The sequence below is a fragment of the Sarcophilus harrisii genome, chromosome 2, assembly GCF_902635505.1.
Source record: "Sarcophilus harrisii chromosome 2, mSarHar1.11, whole genome shotgun sequence".
Lineage (NCBI taxonomy): Eukaryota > Metazoa > Chordata > Mammalia > Dasyuromorphia > Dasyuridae > Sarcophilus > Sarcophilus harrisii.
In genome coordinates this window covers 553,816,810-553,840,868 of record NC_045427.1, presented here as the reverse complement: position 1 = coordinate 553,840,868, position 24,059 = coordinate 553,816,810, and the positions used below count along the sequence as shown (strand labels likewise).

Sequence of the window (24,059 nt, the reverse complement as noted above, 5' to 3'; positions counted from 1 at the left end):
AACAGCTAGGTTGCAAAGATCGCCAGATTCCTATTGCAATACTGTATTGATGGGTAATTTTAATAAAAATATTTGGGTTATTAAGACTTATCATGATGTACTCTGACTCCTCAAATGGCTCATCACTTAAGAATTTGTAAAGAGATGAGGAAACCAGAGAGACCCTTGCTAAAAGTGGGCAAGGCAAAGGGATTGCCCTGTCAGAGCGCAGGTGCTGCTGTACTTAAATAAACAATCTCCAGGCCACAGTGACAGTCAATAAATTTAACTGTTTCTACTTTGCAAATAACCCTTTGTGCTGCTTAAAACAAAAAATTCAGAACTAAGAAGGAAAGTCTGAAAAACAATAAGCTAAAGAATTCATTATGTGCTGTTTGAGGGCGACTGTGGACACAGCTGGTAGCTATCAATTATTTTTGGTTATTACAGCTAAATCTGGCTCCTTCTGTGATCACATAAAAATCTGTCAACATCATGTAGTACCTCATCTGTTACAAAGTGTCAGAAGAGTAGGGAAAAATCATTTGGAATGGTGACTAACTATAAGAACTATAATTATTGAAAGTGATTAGCATCTAATTTCTAAAGAAAATTCTCATTTTTCACCTCACTTTGCTCAGTGTTCTCAATGGAAAATCATTTAGATGATTTAAGGCACAAAATCTGTCATTTAGATTAGGAGTGGATGGACTATCTGGCAAAATCATCTCAAAATCATTAGATTTGAATTGGAATCATATTACTGGATTCACATAGAGTCATTCTAAATATCTGGTCCTTTTTCCTCGGATTGAACTCTCATTTTATGAAATTATGTCAAAATGAGCGCTACAAAATAGAATGCAAACTCTTTGAGACTAGGACCTGGCTTGTATCCCCAGGGACTAGCAGAATGGCAGACTAAGTGCTTCATCAATGTTTTTTGATTCACAGGTCTTGAGAGAAGGTTAACTAACACCAGCCACCATGGATAGTCAATTTGGTTTTCAAAGGCCTATTAGTCAACACTGAGCAGCTAACTTAGACTTTATCAGTCTGAAAATATGTGTAAGAGTCTTTCTTAGTTTGAATGTACATATGATTTCACGCACATACATGTAAGCCCACAGTCACTACATTCATTTTTCTAAAGTTCATTAGTTTGGGTGGGAAGAATACATATTTCTGGGCATATCATGGAAAAATGGATATGGTTCTTTTTAAACGAAATGCCTCCAGATAGGTCCTTTTCTTGGGTCTTTCTAAGGTTAAATGAAACCTGAACATCCAACAAGAGATAATACTGAAATTGTTTGCTTCTGGTGTTTCTATGTTGGAGATAGCTTTAAAAACCTTAAAATTCTTTTAAAACAGAAACTATTGCTATTTCATTTAGCTTTTTTCTCTGTCTTGCTTATGAGCCTAAAACCATTGATGCCTTAGTCTGGATATAATATCCTTTTCCTCCTATCTCTTCTAATATTCAGAAGTGGTCCCTCATCTTAGATTCTTTTCATGTCTAGCTCTTTATCTGTTACTATACTAGGTGGGCAGTGGATAGAGCACCAGGCCTGGAGTCCAAAAGGCCAGAATTCAAGTGCAGCCTCAAATACTTACCAGCTGGGCACATCACTTACTATTTCCTCATCTGTAAAATGAATTGGAAAAGGAAATGGCAAACCACTCCAGTATCTTTGCCAGGAAAACCCTAATAGGGTCACAAAGAGTCAAACAAAATTGGAAAATGACTGAACCAACAAACTTCCAATACACTTTTCAAATAAGTTCACTACCATAAATAACACTAAATTCGCAAAATTTCATATTTCTGCTTATTACTTCAACAAGTACTTCAATAGTTTTTTTAAACTAGTTTATTTTTCAGTCCACTAATATGAAGCTCATTTTAATTCATTATTAGAATTATTATCAGCCCACATCACTATTTTTGGTAAATCTGTTGCCTGTTTAAAATACCCCACAATCCTCTACATATTGCCCATTTTTGAAAGTCAAAACTATTTAAAATATCTTCTGCTGTAGAGTTAAAAGCCTGCCAGTGTTTCAAATATCCTTGGCATGGTATTGGTGTCAGCTAAACTATGACTGTGGTAGAGTATTCAATAATGTATGGTTTATAGCTTCCATATCCCTCTGCATCATGTATATAAAAATGTTTGCTTTTTAGAGTTTTTATAACCATAAGTGCTATCTTTTATGAATAGAAAACAAATTCATATTGCTTTAAGGAGACTGTATACATTCATACAAATATTTATATATAGCTCTATAGATAAATTTTCTGCCAAATATTACTACCCTTGGCAGTGAGCTAGCTGTTTATGGATAAAAGCAGAGCTTCTTATACTGTGGGTCACAAACCATATGGTGTCATGTAACTGAATGTGGGAATCACAAAATTATGATTTATTATCAATAAATATTTGATTTCTATACATATTTTATATGCCTATCTACCCAGGGTTGCATAGAAATTTCTCAGATGAAAAGAAGTCTCAAGAAGAAAAACATTTAAGAAGCCCTGGGTTGAAGAATGATAAGATATTCCACTTTTAACTTATGCTTTATTCTACTTGCTTGTGTAATATGGTGCTTGTCACAGTTCTCAACTGCTGAAATGTCTCTTAAGTTTCAAAAATTACATTAATGTTCCTTTCAACTCAAATTGAATCAACAAGTATTTAAGTGATGAATATTAAGTACTCGTATGTCAAGTGCTAGGATACAAAAAGAGGCAAAAACTTTCTCTGCCTTCAGAGAGTTTACATTCTTGCTTATTTAAGTAGATCAGATTTCTCCTGATGTCTTCTTTTCACTTTTGTCCTATTTTATAAATTAATGTTTACTTTGACTTTGATTCTTATTCAGGATTTATTAATCTGCGGTCTATGTATAGATTTCAGAGGGTCCATGAATTTCAATCTGAAAAAAATACATCCATATTTTCAATAACTTCTAAGTGAAATTTAGCATTTCCTTCAATTATTTAGAAGCATTTTTCTGGGAAGGGATCCATAAGCTTTTTGCTTATGGAAATTGCCAATGAGATCTATGACACAGTAGGTTATTTGGTTAAAAACAGCATAAGAACTCCTACTCAAATTGGTTAGAGAGCTTACAGTAAGTACATGGATAATTGATTATTAAATGATCATGTTTGTACTCAATCCTTTTCCAAGTTACAGTCAGTTTCATTTTTTATGATATAAAATGATATTCTCTGAATGTTAGTATCTCCTAATTCTCTTTGGTCGATTAATTAGTAATCTTAGATGATTATGTAGGCACTATGCTATTTATTCACCAGGCATACAAAGACTAAGTTAAATAGCCCTTTTTCTCTAGGAGCTTGAATTCCATCAAATTCATTTTATTTTTGAACATCAATAACATAGAGACATGAATCTTCTAATTATTCTACAATGATTTGGTGTCCTTCTTTTCTTAATACTGAATCATATATTTAAAAAGAGTGCTTACCCTTTTCCTATTCAATGTTTGGTCAGAATACTGAAGTCACTGAGTTTCAAGGAATATGTTGATATAGTTTAGAGAATCTTGTCAAGTTCTTCATAAAATGGAGGAGTTTTGGGTATTCTCCTCTTATTGCGATAGATAACAGTTTGGCCATCAAGTTAAGAATGATGAGCAGTTTAGTCTTAAGTCTACTGTCTCATCTAGCTAATCCACTTCCCTAGAATTCTTAGGAACTAGAAAATTTAAACATTTCTGATGATTATGCCATGTTGAACCCCTTATCGATAAAAGGCAAATGCTATGGACTCATCTTTGGTGCTCTATTTATGAGTCATCCGGGATCTCCTGTCTCCCTACCAAGTTAATCCAAGACAACCTCGCCCTGTGCTGCCCAAATGGCTAACACAGCCCTAACTAAAGAACCAAAAGCAGAAGGGTCCTCTCTCCAGTCCTCCCGAAATCTCTGCTTGCTGGGGAAAATCATTCTCCAACAAACTTCTTTAGAGTTATAAGTTCTATGGGTTATCTGTGCCTTTCCTTTCTGAGTATGGTAGAGAGTTTTTCATTAAATTATTCATTTAAAGAACAACCGTTGCTAAATATGGAAATTAAAATGGACAAGTTATTAACCAATTCCACTTTTTAATTATTCCTAGGGGGCCCAAAATAACCCTGGCTCTACAGCTGTCCTGTGATAAATTCTTACTTTCTGTCTTGGCAGGCCCTCAGCATTTCGTGCCTGAACTACTGCAGTAGCCTTCTGGTTACTGTCCTTGTCTCAGTTCTCTCCAGTGCATTCTCCAGCTGAATGCCAAAATGCTCTTCCTAAAGCTCAGCGATGACCATGTCATCCCTTGACTTACTGAATTCTAGTGGCTTCCTATTACCTCCAAGATCAAATTCTCTTTTGCAGCTTTAAGCCTTTTCCAACATGGTCCCTTATTACCTTTCCAATGTTCTGCTTTGACTTTTCTCCATGTACTCTTCAATCCAGTGACACTGGTCTCTCACACAACACTCTAAGTACTCACTGCCTTTTCACTGGCTGTTCCCCATGCCTTGTAGAGCCCTTACCTTTGCCTCCTGGCTCTCCTGGCTTCCTTCAGATCTCAATTCAAATCCTACCTTCTGCAAGAAACCTTTCTTTTTCCCCTCATTGCTCTCCATCTGATATTGCATCCAATTTACCCTGATTATACATTTGTTTGTCTCATTAAATTGTGAGCTCCTTGGGAATTCAATTTTGCCTTTCTTGTACCCCTAGTGTTTAGCACAGAAGTACATAGAAAACACTCTACGAATCCTTCTTGACCAGTGGACTAACTGATTCTACTTGGCTCTGGCCAGAGCAGTAGTTCTGAGAAAGAATGTGGGAATAGGAGTGAGGGGAAATAATAGTAACTCATATGATCAGATTAAGGAAGAAACTTTTTATTATTAACATGTTGGACCTTCTTGATTCAGAGGTAAACTCTTTACAATCATCTTTTTTTTTTAATAATCATCTTCAGATTATAAAACATACATTGCAGAAAGGATGGTTTTGTTTCCATTTCTCAGCAGAGTGGGGAGTGAGTATAGCAGATTACATAGAGAGTTTTTCAGAAAGGGAAGTGATTAAACATGATCTGAGTAATCTTGAAGTAGTAGAAAGGACTTGAGGATGCAGATCTACTTTTTTGGCATTCTCTCCCCTCCTAGGGAGTATTCTTCCACTTCTCTCCTTCCCTCCTAGAGAATATTCTCCCACCTCTCTCCCGAGAGGCAGAAGAGCCTGTAGCAACAATGCACTCCCTCCACTTTCCTCTATCTTCTTCTCCCTCTCCTGGAATGAGAAAGCAGTAGTCTTTCTCAACCTTTTTTTCCTCTTCCTTTCCCTCTCTATGAGCTTGGTTTGGATGTGGGAAATCTGTGTAGCCTTTGTCAAGCAAGATAGACCCAGATGGCCTGAGGAGAGATGGTTGCATTCCGTCCTGTTTGTAGAAATACATACATGCCTATGTCTTTAGGATTATTGTCAAAAAAATAAAATTATATCCTTGATTGATATGAGTTATTTTCAGCAGATTCTTGCTGCATGTTTTGTATACTTTTGAAGCGTCGTTAATCTCCGTTGTCCCCTCATTAGCCATATTGTCTCTGTTGATTGAATGGGCTTTAGCCAACCCTCTTGTCAATGATTAAAATCCTGAGAGCTGCTGGCTAAAAAGGTGGGATTTGCCTCCAAATCTTTCCCAGGACAGTGGCTTTAACAGAAGTTGCAAGTCTCTGGTTTTCCCCCTTCCTGTGTTCTGACAAGATATCTGAGTAGGAGGTCCAGTGGTTAATAGCTACACCTTCTGGGATTTTTCTGGGACATCTGGTTGGCTCACCACAGTCCCCCTTTCCCCTTCTGTGGTAATAGAACATGGATGTCTTCCAGTGGGCCCCATTTGGCTCCTCCACCTGATTCTGTAAATACATGAAGGCAGGGGAAGGAAAATGATATTTAAAATAGTCTATTGTACTTTTGAGAAGAAGGAAAGATGTCTTTCTTTTGTGCATCCTTAAGACCCTATTGTGTAAAGAAGACATAAGAAATTTAGTCCCCCAAATTGCTAGAGGCCATACCAGTTACCCCTAGTCACTGTTTCTAAGTTGATTTTGTAACATCACTTTCTTCTTTTCTCTTTTTGTTTAGCAGAATATAATTGGGAACCTGGTGAATGGACACACTGCTCTGCTACTTGTGGCAATCTTGGAAGCCGCATTCAGAGACCCCAGTGCATGACAACAAAAAGACAAAAAGTCAATGAGACCTTTTGTGATCACGTCCAGAAGCCACAAAATCTGGTCCAGCCCTGCAACAGACGTGACTGCCCTCCAAGGTTTTTCACTCTTGTATCTTTACTTTTAGCCTCTTCAGGAAGCCCCCTGCACAGTTAAGCTCCAGGACACAGTGTAAAGAATAGGAATCTTTCTCAAAGTTATATTTAAAAATGAAATTACCGGGCAGTTGTCTTTAGAATGTTAAAGTGGACTCAGCTTAGCTCCCTTCAAATAGATAAGTCTTAGCATTTTTATTTCTCAGAGAACAAAAGCCACTTTTCTGCTGTTACTTCTCACTATTCACCATCTGGTCAGGAGAATGAGCTATTTCAACAAAGCTTGAATTGTCTTTTCATTGTTCCCATCCTACTGATCCAATCATGTCATAGTTGGAAAAGATCTCAGATAACCCATATCTGAACCAAAAATCCTTCTAAACTTTCCTTCACCTTTGCCTAGTGACACTCACTAACTTCTGAAGCCCTTGACACAATTTAGAAAATTTGGGAACTAGAGCTGACTGCAACTATCTGTTAGTCTTAGGAGAGTAACTTTACCTCTATGAAATTTTGTTTCATCATCTGTCAAAAGAGTTGGACCAGATATTATTTCTATATAGGTTTTGTCTCTCTTACTAGATTAGAAACTCCTTGAGGATTAGAACCAGTACCTGGTCTTGCCATTGTATTGCTTTAGGCTTCTATTACAATACTATATTTTTAGTAAATATTCATTTAGTTTGTCTTGAAGTGAAATTAATTTCTTGACTCCTCATGCTCTTAGAATTATTGAGATAAAAAGTTATGTTTCATTCTGTGACTCTAGCACATTCCTTACTCCATACTAAAATTTCTTGTTTCATATTCCCCAGGTGGCTGACAAGTAACTGGTCAGAATGCTCTGTGTCTTGTGGCAATGGATTCCAACATCGTCAGATAACTTGTGAGCGGGTAAAAGCCAGCGGCATCGTGCAAGCAATGTCGCCAAATGCTTGTGTCCATAAAGATCGACCTTTGGGCAGAAAACGTTGTTCAGGCCAAGCTTGTGGTGAATGGGCAGTCCAATTGGGGAGCCAGGTAACCCATTTATTCTCTCATGACTTGATATCCGGCTAACACTAGAAGAAAATCAAACTGATCTGTATTAATTAATATAATTTTCTCATCTGAAGATTCATATTCTTAGCCCAAACACAGAAAGTGTTTAATCAGTGTCCATTGAGTTTTGAAAAGTTGAATTCATCTTTCGAAATCAGTATAACAAAATGAAAAGTGAATAGTGTGGGGGACTGGGAGTCTTCCAGAGCTTATAAGCACACATATACATATTTGCATACATATCCCGGTACAAAATGTTTATTTTTGTATATGGTATAAATAAATGTGTGCATTTATGCAAATGCCTTGTACATGTGTACATATATGTATTATAATATATATTTATTGTGGAATGAATTATGTGGTATGATATACTCAACATGTATATTTCTGTGTATAAGCTTTGGGACATGACGGTGACACATGTGTATATATGTGTATACCACATATACACATAAATATATATTCATCTCACAAAAGTATTTGTTTGCTTTTTTAATTTATACATTTATACATATATATATATATATATATATCCCTCCTCTAAAAGGATGAGTCAGTAAAGATATTTCTGTAGAGAAGAATTTTCTTATAGCCATTCTCTTTCCCCACTTGCAGTTCAAGGCTATACAGTTCAGACTATACACTGCTTGTTTGTACATTTGTATATTTGGTATTTGTAATCACCTATTTTTCTATAAGCAGAAGGGAGAATTGGGATAAATATATTGTATCTACAATGCTGATCTTATATGAAACCCAATGGACCTCATGTGATGTAATTTGAATGCTTAGAAACTCAGCACAAACAGCTAAATGACTCACAAATAGGAAGTTAACTTGTTTTTACCTTTTCTCAGGACTTTGCTTATTTTTTCCCTTTCAGTGTTTGTCGGGGCAGTGTTTGGGCCGTGCCCAGGAGATGCAACGTCTGCCTGTGCTCTGTCAGCATCAAAATGGCTCGGTGGTATCTGACCTGGATTGTGATGAAAGAAAGAGGTATGAGCCATATGTCAAGATGGATCAGATCTCTCCTCCCTAATGCAGTTCATAATTGTCACAGGAGCCCTGCTTTAGAACTGGAAAGGACCTGGGAGATCATTGAGTCTGAAGTCTGCATCTCACAGATGAGGATGCTGAGGTTCAGAGAGGTGACTTGTGCAAGATCACATGGCTATAGACTGTCAATATTAGTATCTCTGTTGAATTTTTGAAATCTGAATTTTTCTTCAGAAATCATTGGGACAAAGTGAAAAATGAATAGAGTACTGGATTTGGAATATTTTAGGGCATATATAGACACACAAATATGCATACACACATATGTACATATGTATGTGTGTGGTTCACATATCTATATGCATATGAATAATCCCTTTTTAGAATACTACTCTTCATTCCTTCAATGGCATTTTCTTTGAGCATTAAAAGAAATATCGAGACCACTGTAGAAGAAACATGCACATTAATATAAAAGTGATCCAATCCAACCTTTTATTAAGGACCTCGGTTACATTCTAGTTAAATATGAGTTTTTGTAATCTATCATGTGAACACTCTTCCTGCTCCATTGTTGTAGGGTGCTTCATGTGTGCATTACTCCAAGTACTGAGGATGCAATTTGTAATTTAATGCAAATTCTAAGTAATAATGTTGACTTGAAAGAGTGTAGGATTAAGAAAATAGAGAACCATTCCCTATTGACTGGATATGCACAAAAAAGGACAATTACAGGATTTATGCTTGTAAACACAGACACAATAAATGGATTATTTTTTTCTGCTTCTATGTGTGAGAGGCAAGAAAAGCTAAGGAAGGAGAATCAGGCAGCCTTTGGAAATTAAACGGTTGGCAGCTTCAGAGCTCAGGCAATGTAAGGAAAAGCCAAGATAGACCTGGGGAGAAGCTTCCTAATATCCCTCTCAGTTAGCCAGGTCTTCCTTCCCTAAGGAATCAGTCATCTCACTTCTCTGGGGCTCAGTTTTCTTCTCTATGAAATGAGAGGGTTGCACTAGATGGCTTCTAAGGTTTTTCTACCTCTCCAATCCTATGTCCCCATATTATATCTGTCACCGACCCACTCATACTTCCCTTTGTCCTGAGCTCTGGGTCTACTTGCTCCATCCCCTCCCACAGATAGTCCTTTGCCCCCTATTTTAGAGACTACAGCTCCCTCAGAAATGTGCCGGTGAAACATACAGAATCTATTTGGACTTTTTTCAGCTTCATTCTCAAAGTGATATTATTATGTGGAAGACAGAGCTATAACTTGTAATTTTTTTAATCTAGGGAACTAGAAATAGAAAATATTCCCTCAAAATGATTTTTAAAGGAAGTTTTAGTTGGGAAGGTGAATGGAGATTGGTAGGAGATACCAGGACAACACCTTTTCCTCAACAGGGATGAAGGGATTGTGTCAGGAGAGGGAAGGTAGTGTTTAACAGCCTTGGACCCCGGAGATGTGGAAGCATCTTGCCTTCCTGTTTTAACTAATTATTATCGTTAATTAGGTGCTAGGCTGAGTTGTTTCTGCTTGGCTAAAGGGTTGTAAGTAATGTTTAGAGGGTGTTTCCTCTACATTTCAGGACTTGTGGGACAAAGCCTTAGTCACCCTCACCCCAAGTTTCTTCACCTACATCTTCCTCAGCATTCAGCACCTACTAGACTCACCACATGCCATCATTTCCCAGTCCACTTCCTATTGTAGAGTCACTTACGTACAGTTGCTGCTCTCTGTCTACCATATATAAAGCGCTTTTCCCAATCTCCGGATGACTTAGAGTCATAGCATCCTCTTTGTCTCTTTCTCCTTCACACCAGAGATCTTTGCCCTGCCATACATACATGGAACTGTTTCCACTACTGTGCCTCCTCGATTCACCCTCATTAATGGATCATCCTGAGGCCTGTGAATGTGCTCAGGGATTGATGGATTGCTAAGAGCTGTGCTATCCCCATGTAGCCTCTCGGATGCACAGATCTTCCCTCTTTCTTTGCCTAACGCTGCAGTTAACGGCAAGCAATGTTCTTAGGGGAAAATCAATGATATCTTTAGAACTGACCTGGAAATTCAAACCTATAAAGAGACAATGAGAGTCACAGTTACTGGGCTTGATTCCATGTTTATGATCAGATAAACTGGACAATAGAAGAACAGAGCAGAAAAGTGGGGGACATACTTAAGGAATCAAAAGCAACTTGTACTTGGGATTCGCGTCCCTTCCTGTTGACTAGACAAAGCCTAATATATAGATATTTAGATACTTAGATTATGCCCGAGTATATTATATCTGATTATATATGATTATATCTGAGTAGCAAACTGTGGCAAGACCAGTAAAAAAAAAAAAAAAAAATTAGAAAAACATGATGTGATAGAAAGAATACATACTGCCTTTGGAGTCAAAGTCCTATTGCTCCTTACTGCATACTTTGAGGAAACCCCTTAAACTCTTTGGATCTCCTTTTCCTTATCTTTAGAAGAAGATTATTCATTTGGATGGTTTTCAATAAGAGTGTTCTGGTGAATGTGTTTAACAACCGACTTCCCAAAAAGTAAGATTTACTTCTAAATTTAATCTGAACTGTTAACATTTTCTCCGTTACTTTCTTAAGTCTAGATAAGCAACAAAACAATAAATCAAACTGCGATTTGTAGCATTTGCCAATTTCTCTGGTGTAAAATGCTCACCTTTCCTTCTGGCTCTTAAGTCTAGGATAGAATTCTGCTGTTCGCCTAAACAGGTAGAGTCTTGCCTTTTACTCAGGATTTTGTGGCAGTGTGTGTGTGTGTGTGTGTGTGTGTGTGTGTGTAGTCACACAACCAGGAAGTGTCTGAGGCTAGATTTGAACTCGGGTCCTCCTGACTTCAGGGCTGGGGCTCTATCCACTGCGCCTCCTAGCTGCCCGGACAGTATATGTTCAAAGGTAAAAGCTTCAGTGAGGATACTAAGGTTTAATTAAGTGAAATGAACAGTTTCCGGGGAAATTGATAGCTTTTTGTGGTTTAGAGCCTTTGTTGTTTATCTGTCCGAGTCTTTGGGACCCTTTGGAGTTTTCTTGTCAGGGGGACGGGAGCTGCCTTTTCTTTCTCCACACAAACGAGGAAGCGGAGGGAAATTGGCACGGGGGTCTTGCGGTTAGTCAATGTCTGAGGCCCTCTGTGCACTCCTGAGTCTTTGAGTCCGGACCAGCCCTCCGTGCTCTTTGGGACCCCCTGCTGGGGCCAGTGGGCATAATGGGAAAGTCCTGAGATGATTGCCCGAGGGAAATTGTCATTGCCTATATTAAGCGCTCTTCCCCGCAGCGCAGGTTTTGCTGACGCAAAGTTGTTCTTAATGAGAACGAGAACACCTATAGCTTTTAAAAATGCTAATGCCTCCTCCTTTTATTGGAGCAGTTTGCTGAGTTTCTGTATAAACAGACCCGATCCACAGTCGCCATCTAGTGGCAAAATAGGGTAACTCCTGCAATTCCTGAATTGCTTCTGAAATCGTTCAGGATTTCGGTGACAAAATAAAGAGCATCAATCATTATTTTTTTTGTTTGTTTGTTTCTGCAAAAATATAACTTTTTTTTTACTAAAACATAGGAGCACAATTCTTTATCATTATTGTAGATATTATAAACATATATTAGCTTTAAGATGAGAGAAAGAATTCTTGCAAGAAGGCCAATCCTCAATGAATGGATAAAATAAAAATTCAGAAATTGAAAAGCTGAGGACTCCATTTAAAAGGGAAGCTTCATATAATGTTTCCTGACCTATGGCCTGAAAGTGACCTCCATCTCTTCTGAATTTAAGGCTTTGTGCACACTTATATTATCTTTTTTATTATACTTCATTGTACACACTGTCTTGTTTCCCTCTCCATTATAAACACCTTGAGGAAGAGCCCTGTTTTACAATTTTATCTTTGTAGCCTTTGCATTGTCCCTTAGTACCTAGCATTGTGCTTTCTACAATAAGCATTTAATATGTTTATTACCCAGACTTTTGTGACTGGTTCTTAATTTTTTTTTTTTTAACGGTTACAACTCAAATCTACCTTTGGTCTTGTCCTCTGGCTTGATTAAGATACTTCTTTCTAATTCATCTAGAATTCAGGTCTTGAAGTTCTCTTCCATGCTTCCACCATTGAAGGTGAAAATTTTCAGATTGCCTAGCTCCTTCCAGCTCCTCATAGACTTTTCTGACCATTGATAGTAATGGTCTTCACCTAATTAAACTGTCTGAGATACCTAGAGGTGAAGTAAAGAAAGATGAGTCTAGTGGATCCAATGAAATTATTTAATTGCAATTGAGATAACCACTGTCAAGATCAGGTCCTCAGTTTTTCAGCTTCGGGTTTCTTTTTTATCAATTTGTGTAGGGTTAATCTAGTAGAAATAACTGTTTTCATCTTAATTTGTTAACAGTGTTTATATAATACTTTATAATTCCAAAGCAATTTATATGCATCATCTTTTTTTCTAATAGGGAAGGGATCAAAGGATATAAGTGAAAAGTTCTCAAATAGAAAATTGCTAACTATTAACAAGCCATGTAGAAGAATGCTCCAAATTATTAATGAGAAATGAAAATCAAAATAACCTTGAGAATTCATCTGATATTCAGCAAATAAGAAAAACTAAGAGATGGAAATGGACTACTTTGGAGGAGTTGTAGAAAGTGAGGCACATTAATGCGTTGTTGATGTAGCTATGAATTAATATAACCATTCTGGAAAGCAATTTTGGAATTATTCAGATAAAATCATTAAAATGTACATGTTCTTTGATCTGGAAATTCCACTGTTCTTCGTAGTCCTCCAGGAGTCATTGACAAAAAAGAAATCTTCATATTTGAAGGAAGGGTAGATTAAAGAAATAACAATGAATTCTGTTTGGATTTGAGATATGGAGATTATTCTGTGTTATATACAGATTTAGAAGGCATTGATGTAGAAATGATAATTATGGGAACAGCGAAGATCACTGAGGACTTGAAGAAAAAAGAGACTTAGAACAGAGTTTTGGAGAATAGTCACATTTAGGAAGGATGGGAAACTGAGAAGTAATGGTTAGGGGGGGAGGAGAAAAAGGAAAAAGCTATATCTATACCACATAAACCAAAGAAAGAGCCAGTATCAAAGAGAGAAAGATGGCTAATACATATTAAAAGCTGCCAAGAGTTTACAACAACTGGATTTATCTCAGTAAAATTGAGTCTGGAGTTCTGCTGAGAGAGCGTGGTTGGACTGCATAGTTATGTAGTGGGCCCATTCAGCAAGGTTAAATGATTTCCTCTGACAAGGTGAAAGAGGACATTCTTTGCCTCAATTGCTTACTCACATAAAGTTGTGACCATAGTCAAACTGAGACCTGTTGAAGACCTTAGCTTAAAAAGATCAAGGTCTCCCATTGCATCCAGGGCCATCACAAGTTATCCAGATCTTTATGTTGTCCACTGGACTCAGATGCCTCTGGGGAAGGGGAGAAGTGAGGCAGGTAACCTTTCACAGCCCTCCCTCACTGAAATCCAGTTCAATTATTTGTCATGGCAGCCCCTCCCCGATGTTATGGTCCTGATCCTCTTCAAGAACAAAGAACAAAAAACAGCATGAGAATAGGAAGAAAGAAACCTGATGAAGAAATGAGAGACAGATAATCCAAACATAGGAATCAGCTGATTTAGGAGTAGCAATAGGACAGAGAAACAAAGGACTCAAGGGTAAAGTAGAATTAGAATATAAACTCCTTGACGGAGTGACTATTATTATTATTATTATTTGTGTGTGTGTGTGTGTGTGTGTGTGTACTTAGCACAGTGCCTGGTACATAACAAATGCTTAATAAATGCCTTTTGAATAAGTAATGAATACAGTTATTTGATCAACTAAAGGGCCCAATCTGTGATAAGAGAAAAGGTGACAAAGCAGGATAAATGATGGAACTTGGGATCACTGTGATAACAAAGAAGAGATTTAGGAAAAATAAAAGATTTCTATTGTACTTCCATTTAGTTCCCACCATGATCCACTACCCCCAGGAAATTTGTGCTAGATAATAGTAAACTTGTGAACTTATCTAAAGAATGCCAATTAGAAGATGGCTGTCAATTTGAACAGAAATCTTTAGTGACATGCCACAAGAACTGACTGAGAAATTAGAAGAGAAAGCTCATAAATGGTAGAATCAAGAATCAAAATGTGCTCAGTGTTCTCAATAGCTAGCAACATTGAGCTGAAGCCAACAATCGATGAATTAGCAATTTAAACACCTGCCATGATTAAATGCCAATAAGAAGCAGCTTATTAGTGTAGCAGCTGAGAGCTTCCCCCCAACTCACACTTGGGTCCCCAGATTCAACATTGTGGGTCTACATCAATGCAAACTTATAGCTCATGAGTCCCCACCAACGTGTTTGCTTTTATTACTGGGCCAGAGGATGCAATTCCGATCAAAAAGAATTTAATGAAAAAAGCAGTTTTTTAAAAAAGTAGCAATAAAACATTACCCTTCTAGATCTTGGGCACACTGTCCCACAAATAGCCTATCTTCTCACATAAGGTCACTGAGACCTTCAGGTAATAATCTTGCCCTGCTCAACCTACTCCACCATGGGTTCTTAATTTATAATCTCTGACATATATATATATATATATATATATATGTATATATACATACATATATACATACATACATACGTGTATATATATGTACATTATATGTATGTATGTGTATAACACATTTGTGGGATGGGAAAAGACCTAGTTTGGGAGTAGTTCATGTGAAAAAGATCTGAGAACATAATTATAAATTCAACATAATGAAAAATCATGATCTGAATGCTTAAAAAAAAATTACCCAAACTATCTCAAAGTTTGCTGATGGTAGCATCCAGATCTTGGCAGTGATTCCTCAATTCTGTACTGAATTTACCACATTGTTGAAGAAGGGAAGGAAGGAATTAGCATTTATAAAGAATCTATTATGTGCCAGGGGGTGTGCTAAGCACTTTTACATAAATCATCTCCTTTGATCTTCACAATAATGCTGGGAGGTAGGTTCTATTATTATTCTCTTTTTACAGTGGGGAAACTGAGGCTCACAGAGGTTAAGTGACTTGCTGAGTCACACAGCTAGTAAATGTTTGCTGGGTTTGAACTCTGGTCTTCCTGACTCCATAGCACTCTATCCACTGTGCAATCATTTGCCAGAAGAACATGATAAATAAATAGAAAGGCATCCAGCATCCTGAAGAGAATCTACATGATGTGGGTTATGGATGACATTCATGCAATATTTCATTTAGATAAGAGAAAGCTAGAGACATAGGAACCACCTTAGAATATTTGAAAGGCTGTCATTGGAAGGAGGAAGTCAAACTATTCTGCATTGCTCCAGTGGGCAGAACACCTTGAATAGAAAGTCTATGACAACTTTGACTAAAGAGTTCCATGCAAAGTTGTCCCCCTCACCAAATGTGCTACCTTCAGGGGAAGAGTTTGGTCAAGCATCTGTCAGGGATTTTCTCTGGGGATCCTTACATTTAGTTGGGAAGCAGAGCTCAACCTCAAAGGTCTCCTCTAATTTCCAAATGCCCTCATTTTCCAACTAGCAAAATTCAAACAAAGAGGACCTTGACTGCAATGATTAGAAGACCCAGGCTGATTAAAGGCTGAACTGGCTCAAAGTAGAAAGTTTTGATACAAGCCCTGATTGTTCAAAACTTCGAAGTAGGCAAAGCAAGAATAGAGAACCTAGTGCACAAGCCACCCAGAAACTTTAACTAAGCAACACTCCAAAAGGCATTATTTAGAAGATTTCTTGACATTAGAAAGAAGCAGTTAAAATAAACTTAAGCAGTAATTACTACAAAATTGAGTTCAGTACAAAAAGGTACCAAATGCCAATATAAGTGTTGCATTTCTTTAAACTGTGCCCTCTACGAGTTAGCAAGTCAAGTAATTTGCATTTAACTAATTATTTGTGTGGGCTTATTTTTAATAAAGAAAATGCTTAAGAAAACAACAATAATGCAGCATGTTCCCTTAATTCCTCCTTTTTCTTCATTGCCCAGAGAGGAGATGGATGTAGTACAATGGGTACAAAGTTGATCTTGAAGCCGGGAAGATCTGGGTTTAAGCCCCTCCTGTAATAGAGACTGTCTGGGTGGCCTTGGTCTTACTCTCTCAAGGCTCTAAGCCATTCCAATACTTGCAGAATTTGCAGGTCATTTGCAATGAACTCCAGTGATGAAATTTTCTTAGGGGTGAGTTCTTTATGCAAATGAAATGAGGCCCAATATCTATCCCTCTCTTAGGATATACCTTTATTCCTGGGCCAGAGGATGCAATTCAAATAAAAGAGCATCAGTTTGAAGATAATCAAATTATTATGGTCATTTAAGGTCATTCTTGATCATTGAACATACAAAATTAAATACCAGACACCACCTTGTGATATATGTTGGAATTACAAGCCTATTTAGCCTATCAGTAAAAATAGTAGGCCTTTGTATGGAGTTAGATTTGCATTTCCACCCATAATAATTTGATAAAAATTTTACAGCTTTAGCCTCAAGGAAGCACATTTTTCATCTTTATCCCCAGAATTTTATCTTATTACTGAGGTTTGGATTCTTTACTCTCTGGATATCAGTGAGTTGGCCATAGTTCACTTTCCTGCATCTGAGGAGAGCTAAAGAATGGCCTACTTAAATTGTGGTTCTCTCTGATTCTCCATATGCTCCTTAAAAGGCTGAAGTAGTAGAGAAAGAAAAATTACCACCACAAAGCACCTCTACATTTTGATGCAAATTCCCAAAACTTCCTTTTTCTAATCAGAAGGAGGTAACTTTCCATTCCAAAGATCAACAGGAAAGAAATATCCCTTCTTGAAAATAGTGTTTTCAAACTGTTTGAAGTATTATTAAATTTAATTTCTTTAACTGCCAAAGCTGCCCGTAACACTTCACATCATTTATAGAAGAAATTTTGTATCACAGAATCTCAAAATTAAAAGGAAGCTCTGAGGCCCTCAAAACCAAACTTCTTGTTGTCCTCCATTTTGAAATGACCTCACTATGTTAGAGTCAAGCCACAGTGACTCCCACTGTGGCTGATCAGATCAGTATGAGCTCAGAATGCTTTGCCACAGGTCGGACACAAATAATCCCTGTGAACATTTGGGGTGACTTCCCTAACTTTGCACATTTCACATTTTCTTTAGGCTACATTCAATTCTGCTTTGCTCATAGAGCACAGCACCTTCTCTGATCAGGGCCCACCATGCTGGGAGATCCTGTGCTAGTGTCTTCCAGTATCTTCTTTGTCTTTAAACTTTGTCTAAAGTTCTTTAGAGATGCCTTGAGAGTATCCTTCTATCTTTTTTTCTGACCACCTTTTAGGCGTTTGCCTGTGTGATTTCTCCATAAAATAATTTTTTTGGCAAAATCTAGAGAAACAGCATGATGTAGTGGCTAATAGAATAAATCTGGAGTCAGGAAAATTTACTTCAAATCTCCCCAAAGATTCTTATTATTGGTGTAACCTGGGCAAGTCACTTAACCTCATAGCATCTTAGTTTCCTCTTCTGTGACATCTTTGTCAAGTGGTCATCTGGCTTTTGCTTAGAGAACTCAAGTGAAAGAAAATCCACTTATTACCTCTCAATGCCCTGTTCTATTTCATTTTTGAATAGCTTTATCAGGAGGTTTTTCCTTCTCTCATACATGTATATCCCTCTTTACCATTGTTCCTGGGCCACAGTCTCTGATCAAGCAGAAAATGTCTAATCCCTCTTCCATGCGACAGCTCTTCAAATGTTTAAAGGCAGTTTTCATGGCCACTCCTCTCAACTCCCTTCTCTTCTCCAGGCCCAAGATGTCCAGTTCCTTCTATTCATCTTCATATGGCATGATCTCAAGAACTTTCATTATTCGTGTTTGAAAAATTCTTTTATTAATTATAAATTATAAATGTTAGTTTTTGCCAGGTAGTAAGCCAACTAAACAAGTTGAGATATAGGATTATGATGAAATACTACTGTGCTATAAGAAATGATGAGTTGGATGATCTTTGCAAAACATGGATAGAATAGATTTACATGAAATAATGAAGAGTGAAATGAACAGAACCAAGAAAATGTTATATGCAGTAATAGCAATGTTGTTCTAAGAACAACTTTGAAAGAATATCATTTTGAATATTACAAATACCCAGATTAACTATGAAAGTAATAAGGAGAATGCTATCTGCATCCAGAGGAAGAACTGATAAATAGATGTATAGAATGTTTTTATACATATACATATTTGTGACTAATGTCACAAAGTGGGGAGAGGGAAGAAATTAGAAAAAAGAAATTAGAAAAAAAAGAAATTTACATGATAACTTTATTACATATTTTAAAAGAATGGCAAATTGTATATTATAGACTTGCAGTTTCATATATAATCATCTTTTTATACAAGAATAAAAAAATTATTGTTTTATTCCATAAATTTAAAAAAATATTTTTAAGTATTTATTAATCTTTTACTACATGGCAGGCATTGCACTAAGTACTCAGGGCTTATATCCCAGTAGGGGAGATATGTAAGTTAGGTCATATAAGATACATAAGGAATAGATAAAGGTTGTTATTGTTTATCCTTCATTCTCGAACAGGACCATGACATCAGAGAGGTGATACCATGACATGCAAGAAAATTGGATTTAAGTGAGGGAGGCTAGGCAAGGTCACCAGCCTCACTATCTCCTCCAGAACCATATGTGTCCAGAGCAAGATATAAATCAGGATAACGGGATGGCCCTTGGGGCAGTGGGAGGTCTTGGTTTTTTTTAATATAAGGTCTTTAACAGATCTCATTTTGACAGAGGCAACTTTCCATTCATTGATTAAGGGTAGGGAATAATTGAGGCAAAAAATGGCCTCTTTTACCTGGTTAAAAAAAAATCCTTCCACATGAAAGGGTGATGGATGAAACCAAAGGAATGAATGGGATTGCTAAAGAAAACTGCTTAGAAAGAAAGAAAAAAAGGTGCTAAAGAGAAGACCTTAGGAAAATCTTATAAGGGTTAAGACAAGCAAATGGCTCAGTGAAGGAAACAGGACAGCAGCGTGCTAGAAAGAGAATAAGGATACTGAGATGAATGAAAACCTCAAGGGACAAAGTTTCTGGATAATTAATGATCGATTTATTGATTAGGCTGGCCTGCAATCAATAAATTGATGGTTAGAGATTTCAGACATCAAAGGAGACCCTGAAATGCCTTAAATCCTCCTTAAAGGGAGGGATTTCCTCACAAGTGAAAATCAACCTTGATTAGTGGACATTTAATGAAGAAGGGACCTAAAAATATCCAGCTTCTCCACAGGAGAAGCTATAGGTATGTAATGATTGATAAGTATGACCTGATGATTACAAAAATCCTATGGTTTTTTTTTTAATGATAATGCTAGAATTTTATTTTAAAAGGTCAGTAAAATTCTCAAATGCCTAAAATAATCATGGTTGCAGCCTCATAGCTTATATTCCCTTGGAAGAAGGGTATACCTGAGAGTAGCCATCAGCTCTGATTGGAATGAATATTACAATGAGGGACTGGATCTAGTCTAATAAACTTTGGTTATATTTTTGATTTCCAAATTGCCTCTACTTTGAGCAGTCTATTCGAGGAATTTATCCCTATGTAGACATATGTAGAGTACAATAGGCTTCCCTACATTAGAATAAATTCCTTGTAAAGTTGGGTGAGGTCTGACTACTATTGAGAAGAATGTCAATCCAGCCTTCTAAAACTTAGTTTTATAAAAGGGGGTGGGACTTTGGATCTCCCCAGACTATTATTATTAATAATCATCCTTCTCAGACTCCTAGTTGGGTGGAATTCCATCCAGAATTGGCAATTCCTTGAGGACTAGGAGCAATCTTATCAAATCAGCCCTGAACTTCAGAGATTTTAATAGGAGTCGGGCCTTTCTAGAAAAACAGAAGGAAAAGGGGAGGATCACAATGAATAATTATTAATATGAGTATAATTTCTCTCAACAGCACAGTCTCATGGAAGTTCATGGAGAAAGGAGAAAAGGTCTTTTTTTTAACTTTTTTAGATCAAGCCCTCAGCTCTCTTCCTTGACTTCCCTAGGTCCCTAGCCTTCCACCTTATAACCAAAGGTCTTCAAGCCTCATTGTATTATCTGTACCAGACTGGGCAGAGGATGCTTGCTCCCCATCCCGAATCCCTAACCTTGAAATGGGTGTCATTGATACCTGTTTCCAAGGTATTCATTAAGCCTACTTTGTTTTGCTCTCCTTACCTCTCTCCATCTCTTCTTCCTTGAATCTTTTGATATTTTTGTGAGGTTATATACTTCCTCCTATCTCTTAGCCTAACTACATCATGGTCCTCTTCGAACAAAGGACAAACAACATTTTATTTGAGGGAGCTGGAAGTGAATTGGGTAGAATATGGTAAATACAGGGTATTTGAAAACAAAGTTTCATTTCCTTGAGTAAAGAAAACACTTGAAAATTGCATTTTTTTTTTAACCAAACCCTTATTTTCATGAGCAGTGCCAAGGCAAATGTCAGTTGAATTCCTTTCCCAATTACAATTTTTTTTAAAAAATTGATGGAGGGAGTTGTGTCTGAATTATGAGTAGTTTAGAGGTACAATAGTATTTCAGAAAATGCTTGCTCTTCCTCCTCCACTGGATCCCCCTAATTCTTGTGCTTTCCTCCCCTTTAGACCCACCTTGAGGAGAAACTGCTCCTCTGAACCATGCGATGTATACTGGCGCACAGGCCCTTGGAGGCCCTGCACTGCAGCCTGTGGCAATGGGTTCCAGTCCCGGAAAGTGGAATGCATACATCGAAAAAGTAGCCGACCTGTGGCGGTCCACCACTGTGCTTCTAGACAGAGACCAGTGACATGGAAGCATTGCAATGTTACTTCCTGTGGTAGTATGTACCCATTTTAAGTTCCTTCTCCTTTAGGGTGCTTCTCTGCATGGAATAGTGAATGCGAAGAGCATTGTTGGGCTCTTGAGTCATTCTGGGTTGAATCTTGCTTGCTTCTATCTGGTTATTATGGCAGAAGGGTTTTGTTTTGGGGGTTTGGTATTTGGTAGTTGGGTGTTATGGTATTTTGGGGTTGAAGATGATTTGAATGGTTTGATAGAAAGTAGTGCCTTTTCTCTCTGTAAGGAACTCCCAAGATAATACATCTTAAAGCTACTTGAGCCTTCTGTGAGGGCACTGTCCAGCTATTTTTTTTTTTTGTTTGTTTCTTTTGTCAATCTATTGATTTACTAGTTTCTTCTCCATTAAAATGTAAAAGGAGAGACTATTTGGGCTCCAGGCCAGACTCCAAACTCTTTGAAAGAAAAAAATGCTATATAAACCCCCAAGACATGTCTGGTTCATGAGGATGACTGGTGTAACTACTGTTGGTTTTACTACTGGCCAGGCTTTCTGCACTAGGAAGTTGCTTCAGCTTTGAAGTGCAAGTGCCAGAACAAATAATTGTTCTATATAGCAACCAGAGAAGTAAGATGTGGCCATTAAACACAATCTTTTAAAACCAAAATAGGTCTGGATGCAGAGGTAAAGTACTGACAAAGTACCAGTAACCACCCTATGGACTAGGAACTAGAGAGTTTAACTATGTTTAGGCTGTCTTGACTAATTACTTGAAAGGTTTGTAGAAATACAACCCTTAGGACTAGAGTTTTTTTTTAATGTCTGATTAATCCATCAATATTACATTTATTATTTAATAATAAATTGCACTATGAATAGAAATATGAACCAGACTTGTAATTTCACTAACTTGAGGAGGTCTCAGATTAAGATTGTGACTTGTTTGGGGTCACAGTTGGAATGTGTCAGAGGCAGAATTTGAATCTGGGTCTCTGGATTCAAATCTAGCTCCCTATCTATTGTGGCACATTGCCTATTAAAACCTTTAAGATAAACACATTGTTCATGAAAATGTTTCCCATTAAGAAGCAATGTGGGATAGTTAAAGTTCTATATTTAAGCCTTTCCCTGTCACATGGTAATTGTATTGACCCTAAGTAAGTCAATTATCCTCTAAATTTCCCAGATAATTAAAGACTATAAATTAGCTGCTGCCAGTTTGTATCCCTGATGAAAGCTTTTACATTAGGAATAACTGATGGTGATGAGAACATTAGACCTGGGCTCAAAATAAAATATTTAATAAATCCATTTAATCAATTGTTATTTTTTGCAGAAGGAGAATGCAAGGACACAACTCACTACTGTACATTTGTAAAGAATCTAAACTTGTGCTCGATAGAACTCTACAAACAAAGGTGTTGCCAGTCTTGTCAAGAAGTATAGCTCTGTGCAGAGTTCATGGTGCTGCTATGAAGGAGGAGAAAGAAGTTCTTTGCATGTAGCTGGTTCCAAAGTATGTATTCAGTGTAAGACTCCAGGCTTAAAAGTAAAATGGATGTTGATGCAGAAATACTACAGTTAGAGTGGAATTTTTTTCCATAACTTTGGTTTTTTCTTCTTTGATCAACATTTCCATGATGAACTTTTAACACTTAAAATTTTATTGTTGTTGCTGTTCCAGAATTTAAAATACTACAGCACATAATCCATTGAACTGAATAGGCCCTTGTCATATTGTAATCAGGAAAACACTATTATCACCAGTGCATCAAATACTGCTCACTTCCTGTGATTTGTAGGAAATCATAGTAGTTTAATTCATCTTGAAGACTTGGGAAGTGCAGCAACTGATGACTGTTTCTCAACTTCGTATTTTTAATGTTTGTTGGAATTCACAAGGTACTGAAATTTCAGATCCTCTGGCCAGTAGCTGTCAAAGTGATGGTTGTCATTGATTGTATTTTTCATAGCTGGCTTTAAGATTGGACTATGAGGCAAACTCTCAGGACAAACTTTCTCAAGATTGGCTAGTGGCTGGATATACAGTGTGGGAGAGCATCTCCCATCCTTAACCAGCATTTATGTACCAAAATGGAAAAGACCATTCTTGACAGCCTTGCCATTTTCCACTGCAGAAATCTGCATTTTTTTAATCAGAGGTGTTGTTTGGCTTGGTTCCTCTTCTCTTCCACTCAGATTGAAATATGATCAGAGGGAAGCTCTGCTTAATTTTTTCTACTGACTTTGAATTAGATTCAACACTTCCTTAGAAGAGCTGTGAATGACACTTTGGTAAGCACTATTCTCTTGCACATGACTAAACAGGAAAAGCCTTATCTGGTCCAGTCTGTGTCAAATATCATTCCCTAGTATTTTATATTTTTTTCAATCCTCAAACTAATAAGGAACTGGTGTTTTAAGCAGGAAGCTTAATAATGAAACCATTGATTATTTTCATACACATTGAGCTTCCATCACTCAAAAAAAAAAAAAAAAGGAACTTAAGCTTGTATATTATAAATTCTAAAACTATTATTGAAAGAGACTTCTCTACAATCTTCCTATATGTATTGCCAATTCTAAGTCTGATTGACCAAAAAAAAGTCAGGAGAGGAGAGGTTGAGGGAAAGAAAAAGAGCTGAGAATTTAGCATTTGGATGACCCAGCAGTTTGAGGAAGGTGTCATAGCTTCCCTGTTTATATGCAATATTTTACCTATTTGTAGCAATGATGAAATCTGAGGGGGAAGCACATCTCACTGT

General features: G+C 37.2%; 1 protein-coding gene across 4 annotated transcripts in view; it reads left to right on the top strand.

Moving 5' to 3' along the window:
- The window catches only part of ADAMTSL3 (ADAMTS like 3), a 542,401-nt gene extending 518,608 nt beyond the window's left edge, over window positions 1-23,793 (top strand). For 3 of the 4 annotated variants that reach the window (XM_031955661.1, XM_023496553.2, XM_031955660.1), the window contains 5 exons: window positions 6,158-6,344; window positions 7,157-7,361; window positions 8,269-8,381; window positions 21,122-21,336; window positions 22,631-23,793. In XM_031955661.1, coding sequence (XP_031811521.1) covers window positions 6,158-6,344; window positions 7,157-7,361; window positions 8,269-8,381; window positions 21,122-21,336; window positions 22,631-22,740 — 830 coding nt within the window. In that variant the 3' untranslated portion in view covers window positions 22,741-23,793. The remainder of the gene's footprint in view (window positions 1-6,157; window positions 6,345-7,156; window positions 7,362-8,268; window positions 8,382-21,121; window positions 21,337-22,630) is intronic. The other variant, XM_023496559.2, reaches the window with a different exon arrangement.
- Window positions 23,794-24,059: the final 266 nt, after the last annotated feature.